Genomic DNA, 27,042 nt, shown 5'->3' with positions numbered 1-27,042 from the left:
AAGAATATTGTTCTACACTCCATGCTCTGTCATGGACTTTGGGTGCAGCCTGGAGACCACGGATCCACTCTGCCTCCATCTCCTACCTGTGAAATGGGAACAGGAGCAGCTGCCTTCCCCTAGTGAAGTTATCCCGACAATATTTAATGCCATGGCAATGCAACAAAGAAGAGGCTGCCATGACTTGAGCCTTCAGAAGGCAAAGACAGGGGCATGTCAACAAGGCTTCCTTCTCTCCAAGGAGTTCAAGGTAAAGGGATCATTCTGTACATCTTCATAGAATGGCTCAGGGCCATAGTAAGACACTAAATTACCAGCCAGCACCATTTTTTTTTTTTAAGAAGGAAAAAAGGGAAAAAAGACACACTAGTGTCGAATACAACCACAATTTGAAAAATAAAGCCAAGCATTCTTTGGTAAAGCCCAGGCTGAAAACTTATCCCAGGATGCACGATCTTCCAAAAAGCTGCCAACCCCTGCAGTGTTCAAACTTCTTGTATGACCACAGCCCCATGAAGAATGAAATTAAACCCCATGGAAATCTTTGACATTTCTACTCTTATGCAATGTTTGGGTGAAAAAAAATTGCAGAAATTCTCCTTCCCTTTCCAGAGTGAGTTTAGAAAAACTATTTCTAGCTTTTTTTAATTACACATTTCACCATTAAAAAGAAACCATCCATAAATTAAAAGAACCACTAACTAGGGCTTATGTAACCCATTTAGAATGGGAAATTGGTAACACTTGGGAGAGGAGTCTGTTACTGTAATTTCTGCAGTCTACAGCCTTCATTTGATGTGTGCAACATCACAAAAATGTTTATTTAATAATTGCATTAACTATTTTGTATTTTAAAAGTTAATAATGAAAAAGGGATAGTTTATCATTGCTTTAGTGAAATAAGTGCCCAAGTTATAGATTTACTTTATCCAATTGTTTGGTTTTTTTCTCGAGATTATTTATGGCTTTAATACATTTTTAGTAGAAAACTGTTGTACTTAATCAATGTCACCGAAGCTTCCCCTCTGGAGAATATTCTGTGCTAAACTGCTGCCCCTTTCTCCCATTTCTGACCCAGCAGCAGCGCAGCCAGCCCTGCCGTTGTGCCGAGCCACTTACTTAATCAAACATTCAAGTGATGAGACCATTCCAAAAATAGCTGTTCCTAATGCTGTTGCATCACTGCTTTTCCAAGAGCAGCATATATATGTTTCAAACAAAACACTTCCACGTAAGTCTCAGCAGTGGATACCAGCAGGAATGACCATCTCCCTAGTTGAGGGTGCACCAAAGATTGCGAAAACGATTTGACTAGAATCTTCCTGAACGAGCCAAGTCTCTCAAAACTTAATTTACAAATTACAGAGTTTGTTTAAAGTCCTCGGGACAGTTTGGTATGTTGGGACTAAGTGGCTGTAGAAAAGGCAGCAGTGAAGCGGCAGCCTGTGGCACTCACAGCAGCCAGGTCCTCTTTGCTGGGTTGGACTGGAGCAGTGGCAGGATGGCCGTGGGGCCAGCACCCTGCCCATGCTCAGCAGCAGCTTCTGTGCTCCACACGGAGCTAATCCATATCCTTAAATTGCAATGAAGGACAGCGAAAGCTTACAGCAATAATTTAAAAAAAAGAAAAATGAAATAAGAAAAAAAAAAAAATCAGCATTCAACACCCTCCCCTCTCCCCTTCCTGTTAATACTGTTAGAAAACTGCTTATAACAAAGAAATTAATGAACACGATGATCAGCAGGAATTACTGACCACTTCTTTGATGTGCATTTCCCACGCAGACAAGTTAAAGGGCCACAATGCAACGTAACCTATATGCTTACAATTCAGTTAAAACACACCTTAGACTGATCAGGCCAGGGCTAACTCAGGTTCATCATACATGGTCTATACGGATGAAGTAGAGAAGTTGCATAAAATTTATTTTTCCACCTTGTTTTACATTCCCTTTTCAGTTTTTACACATCTGCAACATAGAACTCCACAGAACAATAAATAACCGGCATTCATGTTTCTCTTGAATCAAGAGTATTTACATGTTGTTTAAACTAGATGACAGGTACAAAACATCGGCATCACAATAAATATCATGTTGACACCAGAATCTATTTCCCCAATTAAAAATTAACTAACTTAACATTTTTTAACAATTAAAAATGTTCTCAAAGGCATATAAGTACACGAGTTGTAGTAGGCAGTAGTAATGGACCATACTGGCAAAGCTGTAGAACCCAGGATTTCGCACAAATCAAAGAGCTTACTAATTATGAAATAACTACTGACAATAATAATAAATAAATAAAAATATAAAAAAGCCCATCCAGCTCACACTGAAGATTTTAGTCGGCTTAGGATTGGCCCTGGCACCTGGGGAGATGAGTTAAACCCCATCTGACCAGTTGCATGCAAAGAACTTGTGACGGTGAGCTGCGCGCAGCAGTTCACGTACCTGGTTTAGAGCACTGCTTGTGCAAACCAAGGATTGATGACACATCGGATGGTGCAGCAGCTTTCTTCAGAAGACAAAGCCAAAAAGACAAGATTTAGAGATTCAACCATCTAACTCGGGGGCTTCTTGGCAAACTCTGTTCAACTAGGACAAAGTTTTCCTCAGCAGCTGCAGAGGACAAAGGGTTTGTCGTAGCGTTTAATTGTGATAGTCGGGTGGACCACAGGGCAGCAGCGCCTTCGGGGCTGCTCAGTTTGGTCCAGCCACAGCTGTAGCTCTCGGCACGCAGTTATCAACGTGGAAGGGACACTAGGGACATCCCTCATCTGATAAGAGTCTGCACAGACTGAAACTGCTGCAGTTGAATAAAGAACATTGCATTTTGACTGCACTACAAGCGGAGCAAAACAAATGTTTGCAGAGATAAATAAGCTCTATGGAGGAAACAAACACAGAGTCAGAGAAAATAAAAAAAAAAAGGAGAGGGTTGTGACACCCCTGGAATTACTGCAGAGATATCAGAAGAGGATGGTGCTTGTCACAAAACCTCCACGTTAACTAAATAGCACAGAGTGCTGGCTTCTCTAAAGCAGCCACGGGAAGCAAGAGCACACCGAGAGACAGACACCGCTACCCTAGAGCACCACATGGAGCGCAGTCCCAGAGCACACAAGTTATATGAACTGCTACAGTACATAAAGCAGAATGAAAAAAGGAATAAGAATTAAGTAAGGCTACAAACAAGATACAACATAAAAAAACCAGTGCTTCATTCCCAATAAGCACAAATTATAAGCATACTAGAGGAAAAAGATTAAATTTTCAGCAGAGAATCCATTTATTCAAATGTACAGTAAGTATGAACATATGTATTAAACTTTCCTTTTAAAAACATTTTTTAAATAACTTAAAGAGAAATAGATTGCAGACATAAAGTGCTAAATTTGAAAAAATACAACAATCATTCCTCTTTCCTGCTGTTTGTTAGATGGCAGTTTTAATTTTCCGATTGCTTTAAAAAAAAAACGCAGTGCATACCCAGACAGAAATGACTTCCTGGATTTACAACCTTGTGTCAAAAAAATAGCTGCAAAGGAATATAGTTCACACCCCAAAACACAGCTACAGATTACTATCAATTCCACTAAATATGAGTTCCTTATTAAAGTTACGACTCAATAAATGTAACCAAAATGACAATTCATTCCCTTTCTTGGTGTAAGCTAATGTTTTGCAAATATGGTCCACTCAGTGTAAACTGTATTGACTTCAGGAAACGGTGAACTCTACCATATATACGTCTCAAATATTTACATACAGTAGCATGGCACTGTTATTCTTGCAGGACGTTAAACTACTAATACACACTCGATAGGGACAGGGCTTTACAAAGATGCGTACTGTGATGTATTTGCCAATGGACAAGGAGACTTGACTTCTCGGTCACAAGTTGCCAAAAGAAAATCTTGATTTTTTTATTTAAATCTATTTATATATAAAACGCTGACTGGGGACTCCAGAACACCTGCATGGCCAACGCTATCCAGCAGCTGTAGCAAGATATGTTAAAGAAAACATTAATTATCTTTTGGCAAAGTGGCATAAATGAAAAAAGGATAACAGCATGTTAAAGGCTGTGATCCCAGCTCCCCCACAAATGGCTGTTCAGGAACTGCTTTTCCTCCATGAGACAAAGCATTGAGCGGTACGGGACTTCCAGGGCCTTTTCCAACAGGAACGCGTGTGTCAAATAGGTAGAAATGCGTATTATTATTATTATGAAAAAAAATAACAGAAGAGAAGGGGGAGAAAGGCAAATTTTCATAATACTATGAAAAGGTGAACACTAAGAATGAGTTTTCCTTAGTCAGCAGGCTGTTTCTGAAAGCAACTGCTATGTAGTGAGACTTCAGAGAAGAGCTTCATCAGAAGACTGGCACAAAAGAAAAACCAGCAAGTTACATTAAAGAGTACTTGCTGTTCTTATTCCTGAAGGATTTTGAAACAATTTTCTAAATTAAGAGTTTCCTCTACGTGAAATAACAAGGGCACATGGACTCGCACCTCCTCCCGCCAAGCCACATGCGTTACGAAGTGCATCCAATTTTTCTCTAAATCTTCTGGAACTTGCTTCCCCCTCCTCTTTGATACTTACTCACAAGAGCTGAGAGCAAGGAAGGCAGGTCAGATTGTACAAAACATTCCCTGGAGCAACTGCCACACATTGACCACACAAGCCATGGCCATCTTACCATCTTGCATCCGAAAATTCAAGACGCACCACAAAGACTCAACACAGACTCCAACTCTCCTTTTAAAACACCACTGCCATTTTCCACTGACTTCCAGCACTGTGCTCCTTGCAACAGTGAAATGTCAACAGAAGCTGGCAGCCCATTAAAGATGTTCAGCATGGCACATAGATGACCAGGGACCTTCTGCTCCTCACACCAGCGTGGCTGCCCTGACCTGGAAGGGCTGCCTTGAGAGAAGAGAAGAGAAAGGGGCTCAGGCTCTGGGCTCTGCTGTTCCTGGTCCCTTTGTGCGGCCAACTAACAACGGCGCCAAGCAGTGCCAGCTCCGACGGTGGTTTTTATGATGTGGGAACAAGACAGCAAGCAACTAATTTAGCACAGTCTAAACAGCCATTAGATGAGGTGGCTGCCACGAAAAGCTCATCCATGTTTGACGCATGGACCCAACAGTAAAAAGTTCCTGTAACTCTGTCCTTCTCGTGAGCAGCCAAAGCTCTCCTCACAGAGTTATAGTTTGGGCCAACGCTCAATCTAAAACCAGAATTCATTGAGTTTCACTTTTGGAAATGAAAAACAAATACATAAATTTGCTCTTCACATGAGCCTAATGCCTTTGTATGAACTCCACTCCTGTGACTCAAGTTTGGTTTTTAGAGCAAAGCAAGTGCAAGGTTCTCAAAAACCGCCTCTCTGCAGGGAGCACGTCAGGAACAACAACCACCTAAGGAGTGCCTCAGCTTACTTGCAGCTCATCTTCCCTGTTTCACCCTAACAGGAAACAGATTTCATGTAGCTGTGAGGAGTAGCAGCTCTGTGACCTTTCCTTTCAGTCTCCAAGGATTCAAGACACGTCTGCCACATTGTCTGCAGAACAGTACCAGTCTCTTCTCATGTTGTCGACACATTTCAAGTCTGATCAACTGCAAATTTCTTTTCCAAAGAGGATTTGCTTTAGTTTAGATAACTTTCTTCTATACAAATAAACACAGAGTAAAGCCATTATGTCACCAGCTCCTTTTAACAGGAAGCACAAAAGCTAAACAAAACGGAATTTCTTAATTTTGGACTATGTTGCTCTGTATTTATCAATGGCTGGATACCTCCAAAATCACTAGGGTGACCACATTTCAACTGAAGGAAAACTCAAACACGCTCGGATTCTCAAGTGTGTGTAGATCCGACATGCTGGAGCCCCATTACGGAAACAGCATGCCATAAATCAGGAATCAGCTGTCAGCGGGATAGTGCATCACCTACATTAAGGGATTTCCAAGATGTAAAAAGAATGTAAATACTTGAATCAAAAAGATAAATAATATAAAACAAAATAACACAATGCAAGGAACAGCACAGATACTTACAAGTAACTTAAATACGTCAAATGTAAATTCCAAGGTCAGTTAGCAGCTTTCAGATAGTTTTAACCATGCATGAGAAACCCATTGTCATCGCAGTTATATGCACTTGACCTCAGTTAAGTTGAACAAAAGTGACAAGAACTGGATGAACTAATAAGTGCTTCCACTCTCAAAAAAATCCCTTTTATCGTTAAGTTTCCGTTCAGGGCAGTTGTGAAGTCCTTTTCAATAAAGCAGCATGTAATAGAGATTACCACACGATCCTTATGCAAATATCAGACGTATTCATTATAGTAACAACTAGATGATTTTGTCTCTCAGCCATGTGCAATATTTGTCTCTGGTGTACAAGGAAAGCAGCCCTAGGACGTGAGCTTTGAATAGCTTGGGGGAGAAAATCTTCGTCTCAGGTACTTCAGGACGTAAAGGGGAAGGCAGCTCACCAGCGTGATGACGGTGACTTTCCACAAGAATGACAAAGTTGCAATGAAATATACATCTGTGTAAAGAAAAGAACACAAAGTCAATAAAGATGGGAAGTACGTTCTGGGAAGAGGTGCAGAAAAGCAATTAAATCTACCAATGCTTCTTAAACAGCCTCACCTTCTCCACATGCAAGTTCAAAGCCCATACAGATCCTGGTTCCTCACTTTTCTGCCTTTCTCCTCCACAAATGATACAGCTTTCTGCACAGCACATTTCAGTAAGGGATTCATCTCCTCACAGTCAAGCACCCACACATACCCCATCTGAAACAGGGACGCCTATCTTCTGCCAATACTAAGCTTCCTTTAAATGGACTACTTGTCTTCTGACTCTGGAAGTTGCCCTTCGCTACTCTGCTGGTGGTCCAGCAAACATGTGTCTCAACTCAGTTATAATACCTCAGAATCACTGCAAAAATAGTTGAAACATCGTTCAAAATGGAGCTGGTATACCCATATGAAAGCAACAAAGATCTAGCCCATTGGGAAGTTTATCCCAAGTTATCTGTCTTCAGAGTTATGAAAGCTTGATGGAAGTAGCAGTGACATCTTGTGGTTCCCAAGTGAAAACTGGAACAAACCCTACAGATCGGAATTTGCAACTAGACAGGTACTGGGGGAATGCTGAATTCCTCTCCCTTCTTCCTTTAACTAGGGAAAAGGAATAGCTCTGTTCCAGGAAAAGAAGAAAAATAAAACCAACAAAAACAACAACAAAAATGAAAAAAACAAACCAAACCCATAAGAGAAGAGTCCCAATGCCCCAGTGAAGCAGATAAAATAAAGTAAGTTTTAGGAGGCACCTATTTCACCCAGTTAAGATTAAATCTTACAACTTAACAACGGAAGCTCAAATATTTCCATATGAGAACTGAACTTGAGACTAAAAAAAGACCACTATTACATGACAGCTGATGTGTGGGGAGGTTCTGAAAGTAAGGATGAGATTCGCTGAGCAGAACGCAGGTTAATGACCAACGTAATCTCCTCTAGCATTTTGCTAGGAGGAGGAACCATAAAATGTCTTTCAAGTGCCTTCAAATCAAATAGACTGTATTCTGGCCAGAACCACTGACATTGTAATTATATCGGCTTCATCCACACCCTTCGAGTTCAACTCAGGTCTTTGCGGTCCTGTTACTATTCAGGTCATAAACAAACTGATTGGAGAAAAGGCATTTAACCTTACCAATAAACTCATGTAAAAAGACCAGAGAAGCTATGTAGCAGGAAAGACTAAGCAGCTCAGCCACTATCATGAGCCAGTGCCACGTCTGGATCGTCAATGCCACCATCAGTAACTCGGTGAGAATCAAGGACGTGAAGGAAATGGCAACAATGTGGACAAATTCGGATTCAAAGAGGAGGAGCGCTCCATACATGATAATGCTACCTGTAAGAGAATGGAACACTTGGGCATTTTATTCAAACACCAGTCTAAGCTCTAAACCCCACTGCCAGGTCTTGGAAAGGCTGAAACACAGTCATGTCTGGAGACTGTTTTTCATGAAACCTGATGAACATATTGACAGCGAATCAGTTACTATTTAGGAGTCAGAACTGATGAGAAGACAGGGAAAAGTTACAGCAGAGGTGCCCAGACTTTTATAACAGTCTATCATATTCACAGACACATACAGATAGGAAATTAATACATGCTTTTTGGCAACTGGAGATTTCTAACATCTTGAAACTCTATCCCCCTAGAAAGCAGTTGGTCACTTCTCAGAAGCTAAAGGATATCAAATACTTCTAAAACCTACTGCACTGCCTCAGTGCCCAGATGGAAGCAAGGTGTTGAAAAGCTCAGGATACAAGTTAGCCTCTCTTTGCATTACTTTGGCCAAGTTCTTTCTCCCTTACACATACCCCTAAAAGGAACACTTATTAAAGCACTGTTAATGATGAATTGTTTCGTGCTCCTATTCTGGCTAGCCAGGGAATGCTCACAACGCCCCGCACAGCCACCTGCACAAATAACTCATGTTAGCAGCATGAGTAATCCGCACCAACATCCATCACACTAGACTAGTTTCGGAAGGGAAAACCTGCAAGTGACTAGAGCTTGAGCCACAAAGTTCAAATCCAGCTGTGAACTTTCCAAAATTTGAGGCTGCTCAAGTTTTCGGTCAGGCTCATCTCTGCTAGCAACTAGCCCGATTGTCTGGCCTGCTGTTTTCTAGTTATTTAGCGCATCAGAAGTGAAGTCACTTTAACCAAATACTGTAACCAGATAGTGGTCTTAGCTAAAGAAAAAAATCTTTCCTTCAATGCATCACCCTCTGGCTTTAGCTTTTCACCACTTGTGAGTTTTCTATAAATGCCTTGGGTTTGCCATCATATTTGTACAGCATGAGAAGACCACCACCCGTGCCGCAGGGTTCTACCACACTACATCTCAGGAGATAATGCTAACAGAGCTTTTATATTCTTGGATCCACTCCCTACTAAGAATGGCAATACCAATTAAACCCATAAAAAATACCTATTATTTTGGCATATTTATTCTGACTCTTGTTGATAAAGGAGTTTTGGAAATAAAGTAATTTTTCACAGAACCATATTGCCATTTTAGCTTTATAGCTTCATATTATTTTCATGTTTTCCATGATTCCCTAATTTACAGTTATTGAAAGTCCTTGAGTTTGAGGTCACTTCACAAAAAAAAAGACAAACGGAAAGAAAAGGCCTTCTTAGACATACATCCCAATTACTACACTCATTTTTGGAAAAGAGATGCTTTTTAATTAAGGCATGTGTTTAACTGTTTCGGCAGCCTAGTTAGAGCGTAAGGGACATGATCAGGAACCTCCGCTCCTTCAGTACAGATGACTATGAAGTAACCAGAACTATTGCCACTTTTAATAGATAGGGTTTAGATAAAGCCCTCAATACAGCTTCTGTATTTTGCATGCTGACTTAATAACCTGTATAAATCCATAGGTCTGAAAATATTTTTCAAAAGAAGGGAAGAATCATGAACTCTAAAGATGAAGCAAATAAAGCATTAAAAGGAACGGGCATAAAATTACAAAGGATGGTCCCGATGGGAAGAGGCACAATGCTTTGAACTTCTACATCATTGCCTACAACAGGGTTGACCAGTTGCTGCCAATATTTAGATTTAGATAAATTCTTCCTCTGGTACTGCTGCCAACATTTTCTGAGACAAGAACAATATTTATTCATTATCCCAAGGATGCACTGCTAAATTCACTTCGTGCCTTACTTAACTTCCTGCAATACAAAAAAATAAATGTTCTGTACTCATTAGACATCTAAAGGCACAAGCAACAGATTTCTTACCTTGATAGATGCTTATTAAGACCCATATTAAAAACGTCTTGTATGATAATGGTCGTCCCTGGAGAGGAGAGGGAAGGCAGAGAAAAAAGACAAAGCTCTGTCGGGTTTTCTTTTAGGAACATTGACTTACAGATCAATCCAGCAATTAATAAAAGAGAATTTGTAGGTGATTTGGAAAGAAAACAAAACAACTCAACCAGCCCTGAGGTACTGCCTCTTTATTCTTATTTTTCATGATGTGCAAAGGAGGTCTGGGACGGTGGAAGCTCACTGCTAGCACAGTACAACCTCTTCCTTACTGCACACACCATCAATTCAATGCAAAGATGTCTCCGGAGTTTAGTCATTGTACCGTGAAATACAAGAGATGTGTGTATACACATATACATATGAATATATCAACATCGTATTTCTAGATGCATACAAATCACCATCATATTGAAGGCAGATAGATTTTTAAAAAGCATCTCCAGCCAAGAGAGCTCTACCAGCACAACCCCGCTATGTTTAGACCAGGCCTAAGGATGGTTGGAGAATTAGTGGTTTATGACATAAGAGACAACATACAAGTGAAACCAGATGGAGACTTATTCAGACTCTTGGAAAAACAGGCTTTGCTTCTGAAAGTATCTGTTTAACAGAAATCCTTGAGGGAAAGGATCTGTTGAAGAATCGGTCCACCCTTCAATTAAGAAAGATGTTCCCAGTCTGCATACACCAGTTATTCAAAAAATTTCCCAGGGAAAAAAAAGGAACTGACAAGAAGATTTACCTTCCTCCTATTTCTATGGTAAATATCAAATCAAGTTTTCTATGCCTAAGAAGAAGGATCCGACTTGCACACTAAAGCTATAGAAATGGCACAGCAACCTAACCTTTAGGTCCTTTAGATCATCCTCAAGGCAGCTTTCTATTCAAGAAACTGTGTGATAACCTGCTCCCCTCCATCAAATGAGCACATCCTTTCCCCCACCCCCTTTTCTGACTTCAAGATAGTCCCCAGTCCCTGACAATTTCTCTGTCCCCTTTGTTTTGGAACAAATCGGTAATATTAAATCCTTAGAATCCACAGAATGCAAATTCTATTTCACCAGCCATTTTTAATAAATTAAATTTCACGTAGCATTCAATAATAAACTGTCAGGAAATCTGTTGGTATCTGTAAATTCAAATTTGCCTTAAGAATAGTTTTGCTTGAAAACACATGATAAAGTTCTGTATATACCTATAATATATTTGACTTTACACATTTAGGGAGTTTCAAATCAAGACAGGAATCTTGCTTTGAACTAAAACAGACAAACAAGAACGTCCCACACCTTAAGAAGATCTTTGTAGAGCTCTGGGTACAACATTGCAACTTCGGATTTAACATCCTTGTCCAGGACTAGAGAAAACACTGGAAACATGGTGTAAATTGTGGAGTACCTGGGAGGAAGGTAGAACACCAGTAAGTCATCGAAGGTGTAGATGAGCAAACAGAAATCAGTCTTAAGAAAGGAAATACAGTATTCTTGGAGCACCAAATTATGTAGATATTACAAAATCTTGCAAACTGAACACACCAGAGTTTTGCATGTAGGAAAAAACCTGCAGGATTTGCTTTTTGAATGGCTTTTGATTAGAAACACTCATACAGATGATTGGTTCAAACATTGCAATTGGTTTCATAGGTCTATTAACGTAGCCAAGGACAGACCGTCCCCACCCCAAAGGTTTCTCTACAGTTCAGGCTTGATTCTGTTTGCATTAGAAGGCGATGGAGATTAATTTGCTGTTTGCTTTTTAATTATGTACTTGAAAGTTTATAAAGTCATTGGATTTCAAGTGCAATCCCAGTATATGTAAGGCAGGAACTGATTCCTCCTGTTAAATAGGTTGGGTTGTCCTCCCTTTCTGACGCTGTCAGGAGCCGGGCGCTGGCTCTCAACTGCTGTGCAGGCACCGGAGCCTAATGACTGTCCTTCTGCTTTTCATTAGGACCAAAGGAGTCCTGGAGGATGGATTGCTTCTCATGTTCTGTATGTAACAAACAAGTCCTTTTGGAACGGCTTCTAGAAGTACTTGTGCTGCCTTGATGGCTTTGCTCAGCGCAGAGGAGAAGAAAGAGGACAAGGATCACACCCATCTTCAGAAACAGTGTTGTGAAAAATGCAGAGTGGAGACGTGCATGCCTTGCATGTAATTAGCCCAAATCTATTAATTACGAACAGGTTTTCCACACTATTAGTAAAAAGTGAGCTCTTACCCAATGATGAGAAAGCCTTGGTAGAGAGGAACTGAAGCGAAGTAAAATACTGACGAGAAAACAGCCTAGAAAAGACAAGAAATAAACTTTTCAGGCATTAGATGCTGCACTGAAAATAACAGCTTGAAAATATACTCTGCTCAAACTGGAATGTACTTGCAGTGGGTTCTCCAAATTCCTGAAATGAAGACAGAAAATGTAATATCAACCCTTTTAATTCCTATAAAAACCTTGGATGAAAGCTATGTTTAATAGCAAACACTGGAAAGCTGGACTTGGAAAACTTTTTGTAATGTAATTCCACAGAAAAGAACAGAAAGAGTTTCCTCCAAAGCCCACTGGTTTGATGAAAGCCATCCACATGTTGTGGTGGACAGGTGTGTACTTTTTTATGTTTGGATAATGCCTTCACAACATAAAGAGTTAACACTCACTAATACAAACTCCAACGAGTTCAAGATGATTATTTTTTCCCCTAGGAGTTACAGCTTTGTTTTCTGTTCTTGTTCTCAGTTGCCGCATAAGCTAGACGGTCCCCTGAGTTTGAACCGTTTGTCTCTACACATCCCTCTCCAATATGTTTATTCTAAAAAGGGAGAGGGTGGAACCAACCTTCTCAAAAACATGGAAGTATTTTACTTCAGAAAACCTTAGTATTTTTCAGGAATATATCAGTGCACTATGGCACGGAAATGCCACTGGCAAAGAGTAACCTCTGTCTCTAACTGTGACTTTCACTCAAGTCACCACAGATAGGAACACAATTTGGCTTATGAACTCTTTAAAAAAAGAAAATTCGCTTTTGAAGTCTCCCTGCCAACTGGCAACTGCAGTTTTGTTACGCTGGGCCTCTGCACACACGAGCAACATAAATTTTGCAAATACTATATCTGTTTCTAAGGTTCCCTTTGAAACGGAGAGGAACAGACTGCCTGCACGCTGGTGCACGCCTCCACAGCACCCCAGACCGAGCTCTGGCAACCCCACCAGGGGCTCAGCTGGGCCCTCCTTATTTGCTTAACTTTGGTCTCGCTGTTTGAAGGCCTTGCTTAAAACACACCTGGAAATAAATGCACTCACTCAGCAGAGACTTTAAGAGCACTGCGCTGCTTCAGATTTTCAGTGTTTCGTAGCACTACTAAACAGCAACAACGTGCTACATCACAGCAGCGTTTTCTAAGGTAGAACACTGTTCAGGTTTGAAAAAGTTGCTAATATTTGTCCAATGCCAGGAGCTTTGTTATATGTTTTCATATCAAAGTAACAGCTTTAAAGTCCAGCCCATGGAAATTTTCAGAAGAAATAGCTGCATACAAAATGGACCTTTACTTTTGGATGCTGCTTTTTCACCTCTCCATTGGAAAAACCCTTATGACAGTCCATTTACCTGCATTGTACTGATGCATAGGCTCCTGTGGATTACAAACTGACTGAGAGCTGCAGACCGTTTGTAACTGTTTCTTCCATGCACCATTAGTAAACGACCCAGATGTTTAAACTGAGTGATAGAGAAATCAGCTGCAAGCGATGCCTGCTTTCCTTCCTGTGTACAACAGCAAATAAAAGCAGTGATATCATTTCATTATTAGAAACAAAGAAATATTGTATTATTATTTTTTAGTTAAAACCAATAGTATTTCCAAGAAAAATTGCAATACATTTGGTGAGGGAGAGTATTACCTCAGCACTTCTGCCTTCCACCACGGCTTTTAAGGATAGAGAAAAATATGAAAATTCCCATTTGAACCCTGGCCTCCAATTCTAAGCAGCCTTCTGGATTATGATTCACAATATGCATGTTAATACAACACTTTTATCAAATCAGTTTTGAACACAAATTTTCAGTCTCAAAAGTTCACTCAATTTTAACGTTTTGGCTCACTGCAGAGTCTTTACACTGCTGCCAAATTCAGTCCTGTCACTCCATGCAGCTCTGTATGCAGGAACCAGAGCTCAAGAGTTTGCTTTCTAAGTTAAGATAACCAGATTTTAACTGTACATGTAGGTTGTATGTTAGAGTCATCACAATTCCAACAATCGGAGCATCTACGTGTGTTTAAAAACGCCAAAATTAACTATGACAGTCCGAATTCAGGGCATCTGCCAAGCACCAAATAAAGAACTTGAACTCTGTTGAACAGTAGTTTCCTTTACAGCCAAATTATTTTTCATGAAAAAACTATTTGTCTGATGATTATTCTCGTGGAAGCTTCTCACTTCATTGCACAAACTTCTGAGGATTCATTTAACTCCTGAACTATCCATAGGAAGTTATTAAATACAAAGTAATCTCACCTTTCCTTCAACTCCAACACCACAGTCTGCCTCCTGAATCATGCTAACATCATTCCCTCCATCACCTGCAGGTCAGAGCACAGACAAATGACATTCGTAGTTAAGCAACAGAGGCAACTTGCAACCCTACCAAAGGCGTTTGCACCAGACTGTCACACTAGAAGAAACACTGAACACTATCAACAAAAGCAGGATTGCAAATAGAAATTGGGAAATTAAATTCTTTAAGAAGCTTTTTTATGGACACACAATAATTCAAGGCCACTGATCACTTCATCTGACTTGTAGCTGGTGCCATTATACTTACAATGCTGAAATAAAGTTCTCAGGTTAATGATGGCACTTTATCTGATTGTGTTCAAGCTTTGTTTCGCAAAGACACCACCCCAAATATTTGTGAGTAGTTTGTCACCGAAGTTGCCATATGCAAAGTTTCATCTTATCAACCATTAAACAAAACCACTGTTCCCTAATTCAGCATTTCTAGGTGTCATGAGATGACACAGGACTGTTGGCTCAAAAGAAGAAACAATAAAGACACCGTCCTACACGGTCTCTCGTACCTAACTAGTCCCTTACCTACTGCACAGGTGAGTTTGCCGGTCCTTTCCTGGAGCAATCGCACGATCTGAGCCTTCTGTGTCGGAGCGCATCTGCAGCACACGACGGCAGGGCACTGGCAAGCCAGCTCCATGAACTCATACTCATAGTATTTCAGACACACCTAATTTACAGAGATCATAATTGTCACCGATGTTCGTGCTACGAAAGTTTCTTCAAAAAAAAAAAACCCAAAAAAATCCCAATTCAGCCACAGTGTTTTGGGGCTGTTCCTGAACAGCCCAAAGTGTTTGGAGCCTACCTCCAGTGAGTCGCCAGAAATAACAAGAGCGCAGTCGTGTTTCCGGCGGAAGGCATTCAGCTCTAGATGGGCTTCTCCACGGTTAGTCACCTGGGGAAAAACATGGCAACCAAGGATGGGTTTGCTTCATTGGGGTGAAAAACCAAACAAACAAGTCTCAGAGGGAGCAAAAGTAATACGGAGAGGCAGCACAACGAGATATTCAGAGCACACAGTCAGATAAATAAAAGCTCCGGGGACAGAAAGCCAGGTCAAAAGAATATAACTATAATGGGCCTACTGCTGGAAAAAGGTCGTGATCTTAGCACTCCTCCTGCTCCAGAATTTGAGGTCCCAAACAAGTCTTGAGAGAAGGGAAGGTAGGTATTACTCACTAGTCTGAATATGTGGATGTCCTGTGTCCGTGTCACTAAATGGGCGTTCTTGGCTGTACACGTGGCTGTCTCTAACTTATCCCCTGTCAGCATCCACACCTAAAATCCAAATATTTAATGTATTAAATACAAAACTTGACAACCACATCTGCAGGACAGCAAGAAGTATTACCTGCCAGTTGAGGCATGCAAAAAGCCTGTTAGAATACACAAATCATTTTCCTAAAAAAGCCTTATTTTAAAACACACAAGTAAGTTCTCAGAAATTAAAGAAAGCAAAACTTTTAAGGAGGCTGAAACACAAAAGAAGTTACAAACCACATGTAAGGTTTTTCCCACCTGCAATATTTCAAGATTCTGCTGATAAACCCACAAAACGCAAGCTAAAGAATGTGTACGCGTGTGTTAATGTGTCCCACCCCAGCTATTTCTCGTACGCTGAAATAAGCAGGCCTTGCTGCAGAGAGATCCCTCATGGCCCTGCCTGAAATGTGGATGATGCAACTGGGGTTAGCTCACTGCTGATGTGTGCGTCTGGAACACACTAAGCTGGTTGGCTTTTTTTTTTTTTTTACATTTTTTTTTTCTTTCTAAATATACACTGCTCCTTTTATTTTGTGCTGGTGAGGGAAGGGGAATTCGAAAGAAATGTCAGCATCAATACCCTATTACAATCTGGCAGAGAACTCCCTCAACAGTGTACATATATAAGAGTTTATTTTGTTTTTTCCACTGATATTTTTATTCTTTCAAGACGCTGCTGAAGAATATTTAACGAAACTTAAAAAAAAACCCAACAAAACAACAGAAAAATGCACAAAGACTTATTTGTTTAATAATCTACTTATTTGTTTAATAAACTGAGGTTGGAAAAAGGTTTGACCTTAACAAGATGGTCCCTGTAATGAATTACAAGACGGCCTCCACTCTTGATTTACTCCTTGCATGCGATATCCTAATGAACATACCACTGCAAGGAGTGCTCCAAACGCTGCACTCGCTGTGCGACGATGCGCTCCACACCCTGACACGGACTCCAGCCAAGTTGAAGAGAAAAAACGAAACAGCTTTGGAATAGCTGGCTTGGACTACACGGCAGGGTGAGAAAGCCACAATGCTGCTAAGGAGCTTTGTCTGATTATGCTCATCTCTATTTTCTGCTGAAGTTCCTGTTGGGACAGGGATAGCTCCAAACAGAAAGCACTTTTGGAAGCCCGTCCCAAGTGAATTCCACTTGCTGCCTGAATCCCAAACACACAGCCTGCTTTGGATTCACAGCACGGCTCAAGATTTTTGCTCACTTTGTTACTCAAAGCAGAGAGGCCACAACCAGAACCTTTAACCTACTCTTCTTGCCCAAATCTGAACATTGAGTCCACTTTTTTTTTTCCTTTTGCAAGTCTAATATCTGACTGACAAGTTTCCAGAGAGAGAAACTAAGCAGGCATCACACCAGTGCCCCCACCGCTGAGCACATGTTGGGCTGTAGGTGCCTGACTCTCAGATGATGGTGCCCAGAAAGCTGGAAAAAAAAGAGATGTTCAGCCTCTGATTCTCTTGGCTCAGACCCCCTCTAGTGGCTACTGAAAAGATGAATACTCGCAGCCTAGTGCTTCAACCCCAGCACAGGAGTTTGTTGTACCAGGGACCAAAACATCCAAACCCATCTTGTTTCATGCAACCATCTGAAAGAAACAATTGCCCAAATGTCTCCTGTAGCTCTCCTACTGCCTACATGCTTGGTGTCTCTGCAAAAGGAGCCAGAGCACCTTGAGGGGGAGAATAGCAGAAGAGGTGACATGCTTCCATGTGTTTAGTTAATATTTACTACTTACAGCGCGTTCTGTTCCCAAAGTGATGTATTAAAATGCATTGGCCCCACTGTTCCCACTCGCAAAGGCCGCCTGGAGAAAGGTTTATCTTGACAGGGCCCCTAAACTGTCTTTAATAACTATCTGTAGGACAGTGCCACACACTCTAGACATTTCCCTCTAGGAGTAATGTTAGCTTAGGCAGACCTTAATGCCAGCATTTCTCAGCATCTCCAGAGTGGGTCTGACATCCGTTTGCAGCTGATCCTCCACACCGGTGAGACACAGCAGCTCCATCTCCATTTCCAGGCTCTCGATGACTGTGGCTACCTTCAGGGAGCGGTCGTGCACGCTTAGCTTTGCCTGGACGTAGCGTGCCTGAAGACAGAGCAGACACAGCCACAGTCACCCTCTCAGCCAGCTTGCATTTCTGTGGAACACGGGGTTAAGCAGGTAATCTCCCTCTGTTGGCTGTCATTTAGGGGTGCCACCTGTAACAGCTTATGAACACAAGGTGCACGTTACAGAGTGAGGCAGCAAATACGCCAGGAAGCTTTTGTTGTTTTGTCTCTGCTCCGTGCCAGCCAGGCACAGGGCGTGTGTGTCCTTGTACAGACAAAAGCACAGTAGCTGCTGAAGTGATGCCTGCAGAAAACCTGGAAGCAACTCCCTCGCATCACAGGTCTAACCACGGCTTCTGCAACTAACACATCTACAAACAAGGGCAATAGAGAACCCTATCACTATCTTTAAGTAAATTAGAGCTGTGTGTAGAGACCCATCTAACAAATCCCACACGTGAAGCCTGTCCTTCCATGAAGCCCAGTGGGGTTATAGTCCAGTTGTTTGTAGTTTCATTGGATGATGGAATGCAACAAAGAAAATTGAAAGCCAACACATTTCCACACAGAGACACAATTTGTCTAACAAACGATGAATATTCGCAGAACTTATAACCACAAAAGATTGTAAGGCAGGATTCAGGAACTGTTACGGAGGGTCTTGGCTGGGATCCAGTTTCACATACATCACTTGGAAACCACTTTGATTAAAAGAACAGCAAGAGGAATGACAGAATGAGGAATGACAATTGTAGCAGAAGGAGCAGGGAGATGAGAGGCGGTGTTATCACTAGAGGTCTGTGAGAATGACTTCAGTGACTGTTTGTTTAAAAACAAAGAAAAAAACCAAAAACTTACTTCAAAGTCTTGATATTGCTCTTCCGTCAGAGACTTCTTGGCTACGACAAGAACTCTCAGGCCTTCTCGAGCCATGTTACCACACTAGAAAAAAGTATCACATTGTAAACTATAAAGTGCATCTCAAATCAGATGATTTATGAATAGAATTGCAGAGATGGTAACGTAAGATAGCAACTTAAGAAAATAACTGTTCTATTCAAGCAACCCCAGCAAGTCTATAACACCTGATAGAGTGCACGATAAACCCAAGAGGAAAAAACGAGATCTGCAATGGTTTGTAATCTATCCCAATGATGAGAAACAAAAATGTCCTCTCTGCTATACCAGTGTGGCAAAACCAACCCCTGCAGTACAAAGCTGCCAAATGTACTTTTGAAATTAGACCTTTCAGTATAAAAAAACCCAAATGCAGGATGAAGCCCAGGCTAAATCTGGTGACCTCGAGTGGCAATTAGTTTTGAGCAAAATCCATTTTATTTACAGGTCTTATTCTGCACTAAAAGTGTCGAACTCGCCACCCAACTTCCTCGCTACTGCATATACATTTGGCTGAAGATTCTTCCAATGAACTGCCTAGATCAGTGACCTTCTGACTCACAGACGCTTCAGCAGTTATGTCCTCTCTGCCACACTGACAAGCTTTGTCAGCCTTTGCCCTGGAAGCAGAAGAGTGCTTGTGTAAGAAACCCTCCATAGGTGGAAGAGACAGCCCCGTACCTCCTCTTCCAGCCAGTCATTGTACTGCACGATCCCAGCCATCACCACATCAGCCCCTTTCATATAGAAGGTGATCTCTCCTGTTGATTCATCCTGCAGATAAGAAACAAGAGAGTCTAAACTGGGCCAATATTAGCGTATCTGGAGTGGCCTCAGCAAGTTAAGCAATGAGCTTTCTGCACAACAGCCACATAAATGCCTGCAGTGGGCCAGGCTGAAGGTTCATGCAACTCAGCATCTTGTCCCAAGACCAAAAGGAGATGCCTATTCAATCGCAACTTGGTTACTTGCAGACAGCAATTGATACTTTAGACAGGGGTGATCAGCTTTTCAATCAGCAATATGCAATTTCCACGCAAACACTTCTCAGTCCCAATGTGCGAGCCTTTGGAATAATCTCTAGCCCTCGCTCTGAGAATTTATTTCATACTTACCCGAAACAATAAAACAGGTGTACAAAACTTAACAGAGTAAAAATCCCTGTAATTTATCCTCTCTGTTGCCCTAAATAGCATAAACATAATTAAAGTTTATGCTTGCTGCAGAAAGGTTAGATTGCTGCCTGAATTATCTGATACAAGCTATTTGTAGGCTGCAAGCAAAGCATATTTACATTACCACAGATTAAAAAAATCCCTTCTAACCAGGCAGATACCTAAGGAGGTCACAGCTATTAGTCTTACATGCTAATGGAAACCCTGGCAATTTCCTCAAAGGAGACAAAACAACGAGTAAGGAACAAACTGCTCTGTAAACTAAGATAGCCACCAGGGGTAGGAAGAAAATAAACTTAACACGCAAAACCAAAAAGCCCAGCAAAGTCTGGAAATAGACAGCTGTGAAAGAAGGTGGAAAAGTATTTCAGCAAAAAAAAAAGTAAAGAAAAGAACAATGGACATATTTTTTCATTTTCACACTACTTAATACACCTGTCAATCTCTTCTGCCATTACAGAAACTAGGGATGAACGTTTTCACACTTGAAAAGTTTGAGTTGGTAGGCAAACTTTTCACGTCTTTTGGCACTGGCAAAACAGTTTACATTCACAGCAAAAACCAAAAAGAAAGCGGCATTTGATGTCAATACTAAAACTGCAAAGTAAAGTAAGTGTCTTTGCTAGGGAAATTAAGAAGTAGCCAAGAATAATGAAGCTCCTCTATGAGCATATTTGCTACGCTCCAAGATATTCACGAGGAAGATCCTTATAATTAAGTTTAAGCATGGTTTTCAATGTTCTGAAACGTCCAGCCTTCACATACTGATACCCACAACCCCCATATCCTCAAAGCAAAATGCGTGTCATTCAACCAAAACAACTAGGAACTGCTTAAGTAAAACACACCGCTTTTGGCAGTAGCCAAAAGGTAAAGGTTTATCTATTAAATTATTTGATTAAAAGTGTCTAACAACATCTCTGTAGGAAACTGAATAAAGACTCCACTTCCCGTGCTGCAGAACTGGCTTAAGATAGTTTAGATTTTTTGTCCAATATAAATACTGTATCAGCTATCTCCTTGCATTAGTCATTTCCTCTCACCGAGTTCAATAGGAGGTTAGCGTGTTCTCATATTATGGTAAGATCACACTATAAATCTACACAGAGATTTGCCAGTTATATTGTTTTGGAGAGGCATCTTTTTCCACCGTGGTCTGACTCTGGCCATGGTTCAAAGGCTTCTTTCAATTCCCGATACGACAATAGCACTATCTCTGCTTTACAACAAAGATCATTTCGCATGGGTAAGGGGAAAAAAGAAACACAAAGAGAAAGAAGAATGGAAAATATTGTGGTCAAACAAACAGGCCTTCTTTCAAGAAGGTGATAAAGTCAGTAAACAGTACAGTGAAGAGTGGCTACTTTGGTAGAAGACGACTTCTTAGAACTGAAATAATCATCTGCTATAGAAATGACAGTCGATCACGAGTAAACCAGCAGATATTGCAAAAATATCCCAAACAAGGCAACATCTGCTACTTGTTTTCAATATTAACTACTACTTTATTTACTAAAAGTTATATATTGAAGGAGACCTTTTTATAGGAGCCAGAGCGAACAGGACCAGCAGGGGAGATGGGTGTCTCTGCCAAGGATTTCAGTAACAGCATTACTGGGCTGGATGCATGAATCACTTGCTGAAACCCTATACCCAGACTGTACAGGAAGCCTGGCAAGACGATTACAATGCCTCCCACCAGCCAAAAAAACTGCAGTTTATAAGAACAGGCAATATCTGTATAGTTGAGCAGAAAATATCACCATTTCAATTTTACTTACTACAATCCTGAGTGCAGTTTCATTCTGCAGTTTCTCCCTCCCCTGCTGCCCACTGCATCTGCTCTGATGTCTTCTGGATATTTCATGCTACTTTCCCTCCCCTTCTTTCTGGTTTTCAAACAAGCAGCACAGTTTTACAAGATAGACCAACGAGGTGAACAGCTTGCAAGCTGTGGATCAAGCCCAAAGGCTGTGCCTACACACGCATACACACTTTTTAGAAGTTTTATTTGATAACTATTAAGTTATAAACTTCTTCTTCTTTTTTTTCCCCCCCTAAAAGAAAATGAAAACACTGCTTGAAGATATTATTTTGGAATATACTGGAACACGGCAAAGCAACACCCAAGCAGCCACTATCTGCTACTCAAAACCTACTTCTGCTTAAGGTACAGAGGGAGCTGATTTTAGTGGCTTAGCAGCAGCTCAAAAGATACGAAATAAGACACTCAATTGACAAGCACAATACAGAGGGGTCAATACTTCCATTAACAGTATATACAGGCAGGATCTGGGCCTGATGTTGCTCCCACTGACCAGAAGTGGGAGCTTTGCTGGGTTTGGTGGCAGTCAGTCTAAATACAGAAATACAAAGCAAACCCTTTTCTTCACAAGGGAGCAGAATATAGATCATTTTAAAAGTAATAAGGTTCAAATCAAAGCGAAAAGAAGAGATGACTCCTTTCCACTTATATGAGAAATTTTCAGGGCATCCACTTCTCTACTGAGCATATAAACACAATTTAATGAAGAATACACTGGCTTCGAGGGTCAGTCCACTTCTTGCAATAAAACAGCATCTCATCAAAAGTTTGCACTTATGGTAAGCAATGAGGAGGCAGGTTGTTTAGTCCTTCCTCTTTTATTGCTAATATTTTTATTCTAGGTCTTGAAAAAGGTTGCTTGAACTCCACATAATTTTCACTATAAAAATAATTAATCTGAAGAATTCATACTTCCTTTATTTAAACAGATATACACTATACTTTTTGCATCTATCCCATGCAGCACAAGACATTTGTGGGAATACAGAGGACTATGCACATTCAAATGCATTGTCAGATCTCTAGATTCACAGATTTAACACACTGATTCCTTTGTACAAGATCAGCCTATCAGCCCATCTCAACTAACATACTTGTCCTCGGTCATGTTTTAATATTCCAAAGCCCGGAACAACCCAAAATACAAATTTGTATCCTCTGCACCATACAGCGGTGTGTGATCCAGAACTTAAAATAAGTTCCTTGAGCAACAAGAGATCCAGGTCCGAAATGCTCAGGTGTGATAAAGTGAATACAGTCATTTGCATGAGCTTTAATGATTTTCAGTCTGTACTAAACACAGTTCGTCCTTCATGGGTTTGTAGAAATAATTGTATGCATGTATTACAGTTCCACCTTTATCACCAAATCTCTTGGTAAAAGGAATACTGAAGTTCTCTGTAATGATGATAATGCTGGCAACTGATTTCAACTGTTTTTAACGTCAGCACTTTCTTCTTTCTTTTTAAGTAAATATTTTTCTGAGAGACTGATCTTATATTGTATTTGTACACAGAACCACAACGATTTATATACAGCTTCAGCTAGGCACGTACTTACCTTGTGCAGTACCTCCTGCTGCTGCTGACAAAGGTACACGCACAAATGCACCCTTTTACCTTAACTCGGCGATCTTCAAACCCTGCTAGTGACTACGCGTTCTCGACATTGCTGCCAACCACGTCTCTGCAGAGACCCCCTCCAGAGTAGAGGATGAGTGAAAAATAGGAGTGGGAAGGAGCAGCTGGAGGAAGCTGGAAGCTTATGCTCCTCGTTATTTTGAGCAATAAACTAAAGATGTCTCAGGGCACTTACAGCGCAAATATGGCCAAGGCTAAGGATGTATTGCTAAAAGCCCGGCAGTAAGATGCCAGCAGATAAAACGGAGAACAGCTTAGAGTCTGACCTAGAAGCGACTGCAAAACTCAGCCAGGAAGAACAGCACAGCTGGGAGCAAACGTTTTACGTGTTTCACCTTGTGCCAGCAGGAGATTTCTCAAAGACGGGGGAGCTTACCCAAAGCCACTTACCCGCACGATGATGCCCATGCGCTTGCTCTCGTAAGTGAAGGGGAAGATCTGGAGGATGGTGAAGTTCAGGATGTGGCCACCCGGCGTCCTCAGCTGCACAGAGGACTGATCTCTGCCCACCAGCGTTAAGCCCACGCTCTCTGTCCACTGCACCAGAGCCACCTGAGGGAAGAAGGCCACGGTGAGGGCAACCAACCCAAGGCAGGGGCTGCAGAGATGGTCATTAGCAGTGCTACAGAGTGGATCATTCACACATGCAGGTGCTCCTCTATGGTTCTTTCTAAAATAAGAAGCTTATCAACAGCCTTTGCCGGATTTGGGCAGCCTTGCTCCCACCTGGTTCGGTTGCCAGGTTGTCCTGGACCCTCAGGAGGTGGTTGGGCTCCTGTCTTTTCCTGTCACACCTGTGGGGCAGCCCTTCAGCGAGCACAGGCTCCGGTACCCCTGCCTGGACCAGGGGTGCCCAAACCTCTGCCCGGGCACATCACTTACACACACGTACCTCTTTGACTCTGCTACTTCCCAGCTTGCTGTTTATGAGATCGAGGATTCAAAATGATGCATTTACCCCGGATTTGCAATATCAAAGCCAGAAACACTAATGCAGAACACGTTAAAAATTCATATTAAGAAAAGGCAAACAAACAAAATGAGCTCTGTGTTGTACTTTATCTGTTTGGTAATTCCATCAACAGCTTTCAACCTCTGTACTGATCCCCAAGACAGCTGAAGGCTGGCTCAGACACTTCCTAGCGGAGAATCCCTTCTCCCCAAATATTAAAACAAACAAACAAACAAACAAAACAACCCCCCCCCGATTTTTCAAGGCACGCATCAGAACTCATTTCATTGAGCTTATGTGGGTATCATTTTGATTGCACGTTCTAGTGTTTAAGGACCTACAACACTGAATTCTTCACAAGCTTTCACTAGATTATAACCAGAGTCATGACAGAAGACCAAAGCCTTTATTTTGCTGCCCTGATGATCCTCCTAGAATTCCCACCTCAGCTGACAGATTCAGCTAAGACTGAGCCTGCTGAGATACAAGGGTTTCATTCTAGAAGCTGTCTCGGCAGTAACGGATGGGAGCAGCAGCTGACACGAGCCCATATATCACGGGCCTCCAGGAAGGATCAAGGGATACTTTCTCCAAACAGACGCGAAATACTGCAAGTATTTACAATGACATTTTCAAAGGCATGACAGTGCTGGGCACGTGGTTTCTGCTAACTTGAAGGTTAATTATCACTTGTGGCTTCCAGGTTCTGCCTTAAGTCACCACAAATTCCTTAAGACAAAAATGGAATTTATTTTTGGAAATCACATAAACAAGACAGAAAAAAACTGAATCTATAGATACTTCTATTGAGTCAAGATTTTACCAGATGAATTGATACAGTCAAACTGGAGAATCTTTTGTGAACTCAGCTCCCCTTCACCCACTATTAGGCTTAAAAGACAACCTAAAATAAACTTTTCTTCTCATAAAGTAATCTTAAATTGACAGATTACAAAAAAAATCAGTTTGCCTTGAAAGACTTTTAAATCTATTTGAATCAATATTTGTTTTAATATTAGCAATATTTTTTGCAGGCTTATTCACAAAGATTACAAGAAATCAAAGGCTCTCTCAAGCTTATCTTTTTCAAAAGTTTCTTCAAGCCATCTTTAGCGCATTTAAGTATGCGGTTAGATAATCCTCCTAACACTCTCCCGGAGCAGAGATGGAGCTTAGGTTTCTAATACTCTGGTTAGTAAATAATTACCAAGAATTTTTCACAGCACTACGTGATGTTCAGTGTGTGCAGCACTGGCTGTTCATTTGCCAATGCTGGTAAGCTGCAAATATCTGCAGATACAAATCTTTGCTGCCAGCTCAGCCCTTCAAAACATCTCCATTCCTACTCTCTTTCACAGACACCTCCTCCCTCCTTCCCTGCTAGCATTTCATTTAAATCCTACGTCAGGAAGCATTTAAGCCTCCCGAAAGAAAAGCCTCGCGCAGAGGAACAAATGGATGAGCAGAGGTGCTACGTCGTGCACATGACACACTTCAAGCTAACTCCAAGTCCACAAGAAAATACATCAATGGAAGGGGAAGAATAATGAAAGAAATCCCCTTTTTCCATGCTGCTCCCAAGCAGGCGTGGGTCCTGTCAGCCCTTAATGGCCCTCCAGGTGAACCGCATTCAGCGCCAGAGGGGAAGTGGGGCTGAGCCCTTTGAACACGCCACTTCCCATCCTCTATAGTGCTTAATGAGTAATTACCAAGAGAGAAAGCGATATAATTTTGAATTGTTTCTATCAGATGTACCAAAAGCATTGAAATTACTGTCGCCATTCAACAGGCAACACAATGGCCCAGCCTCTGGGAAGTGCCGCAGCACCACTGGACAACACTGATGGCAAAAAAAAGTGCCGATGGCTCTTCTGGAAGGGTCCGCGCACCCCGGAATGGGGTGCACGTTCCCAGCTTGGTGCAAAACAAAAGAGGTTTACTCTGCCATAGAAACAGATAATTAGAGGTGCTCTTAGCCAGAGCAAAAGACGAGAAACGTTCAAGAGTCAAAAATATGTTTACAGCTTAAACAGAGGAGATTTAAAAGTAGGCTTGAAATCCCTCAAACGCTTCAAGGGAGCCCATAATCACTGATGAGGGGAAATCAATAAAGCCCCTGACCGCACTCCAGGAGTCTGCAGCTCCATCCAGGCCAAGTCCGATGCAGTTCTGAGCATTACGAAGCAAAGCAGCTACAGCAGCTCAGCACACTGTCCCCCAAACTTTGCTCTTTCCGACAATTAAATTACCCAAGTCACCACTGAAGTGGATATCGACTAATAAATTTCATTCTAAAGAGACAAATTGATCCTTCTATGCCATGAGTTGCTCTACAAATGTCCCATTTAGGGTTGCCTAGGCAGACAAACAACAGGCAGAAACCAATTGATCGGTGCACCCTTTCATGTCCTGGCAGCTGCAGCGGGTTGTCAGGGTTAAAGACTGTTTGCCCAGGAATCCCAGGCACTCTTATCTCTGATCAGATTATATCTATTTCATTTCCCCTGTTAGTTACTGTATGGCTACAACTGACACGCTTGCAGAGCCCCAAGGCTGTAACCGATATCTGAATAAAGATACTTCAAGACTTCTAAATGGCAGCATGCACAGGAAACAAATTTAGGAAATCCTGCTTTCTGTTACAGGAAATGAATCCTATGCCAACTGGTAGAAATTACTCTTGCTGTTAAAGTAAAGAGAATACAAGTTTTTGTACTCATTTCATAAACTGACCTTCCTTGCCATGGCAATATTTTATTGATATA

General features: G+C 41.4%; 1 protein-coding gene across 1 annotated transcript in view; it reads right to left on the bottom strand.

Annotated features, from left to right (window-relative positions):
* Positions 1–3,166: 3,166 nt before the first annotated feature.
* ATP9A (ATPase phospholipid transporting 9A (putative)) overlaps positions 3,167–27,042 on the bottom strand; it is a 60,010-nt gene continuing 36,134 nt past the window's right edge. Inside the window, exons 15-28 of the mRNA XM_054081348.1 lie at positions 23,716–23,877; positions 19,367–19,459; positions 18,647–18,730; positions 17,655–17,825; positions 15,637–15,735; positions 15,263–15,352; positions 14,980–15,124; positions 14,401–14,465; positions 13,493–13,648; positions 12,106–12,170; positions 11,177–11,285; positions 9,858–9,915; positions 7,741–7,944; positions 3,167–6,565 (exon numbers count right to left, since the gene is read on the bottom strand). Coding sequence (XP_053937323.1) covers positions 6,429–6,565; positions 7,741–7,944; positions 9,858–9,915; positions 11,177–11,285; positions 12,106–12,170; positions 13,493–13,648; positions 14,401–14,465; positions 14,980–15,124; positions 15,263–15,352; positions 15,637–15,735; positions 17,655–17,825; positions 18,647–18,730; positions 19,367–19,459; positions 23,716–23,877 — 1,638 coding nt within the window. The 3' untranslated portion in view covers positions 3,167–6,428. The remainder of the gene's footprint in view (positions 6,566–7,740; positions 7,945–9,857; positions 9,916–11,176; positions 11,286–12,105; positions 12,171–13,492; positions 13,649–14,400; positions 14,466–14,979; positions 15,125–15,262; positions 15,353–15,636; positions 15,736–17,654; positions 17,826–18,646; positions 18,731–19,366; positions 19,460–23,715; positions 23,878–27,042) is intronic.

Source organism: Cuculus canorus, chromosome 16 (genome assembly GCF_017976375.1).
Source record: "Cuculus canorus isolate bCucCan1 chromosome 16, bCucCan1.pri, whole genome shotgun sequence".
NCBI classification, from domain to species: Eukaryota; Metazoa; Chordata; class Aves; order Cuculiformes; family Cuculidae; genus Cuculus; species Cuculus canorus.
This window is presented reverse-complemented; position numbering and strand designations above follow the sequence as displayed.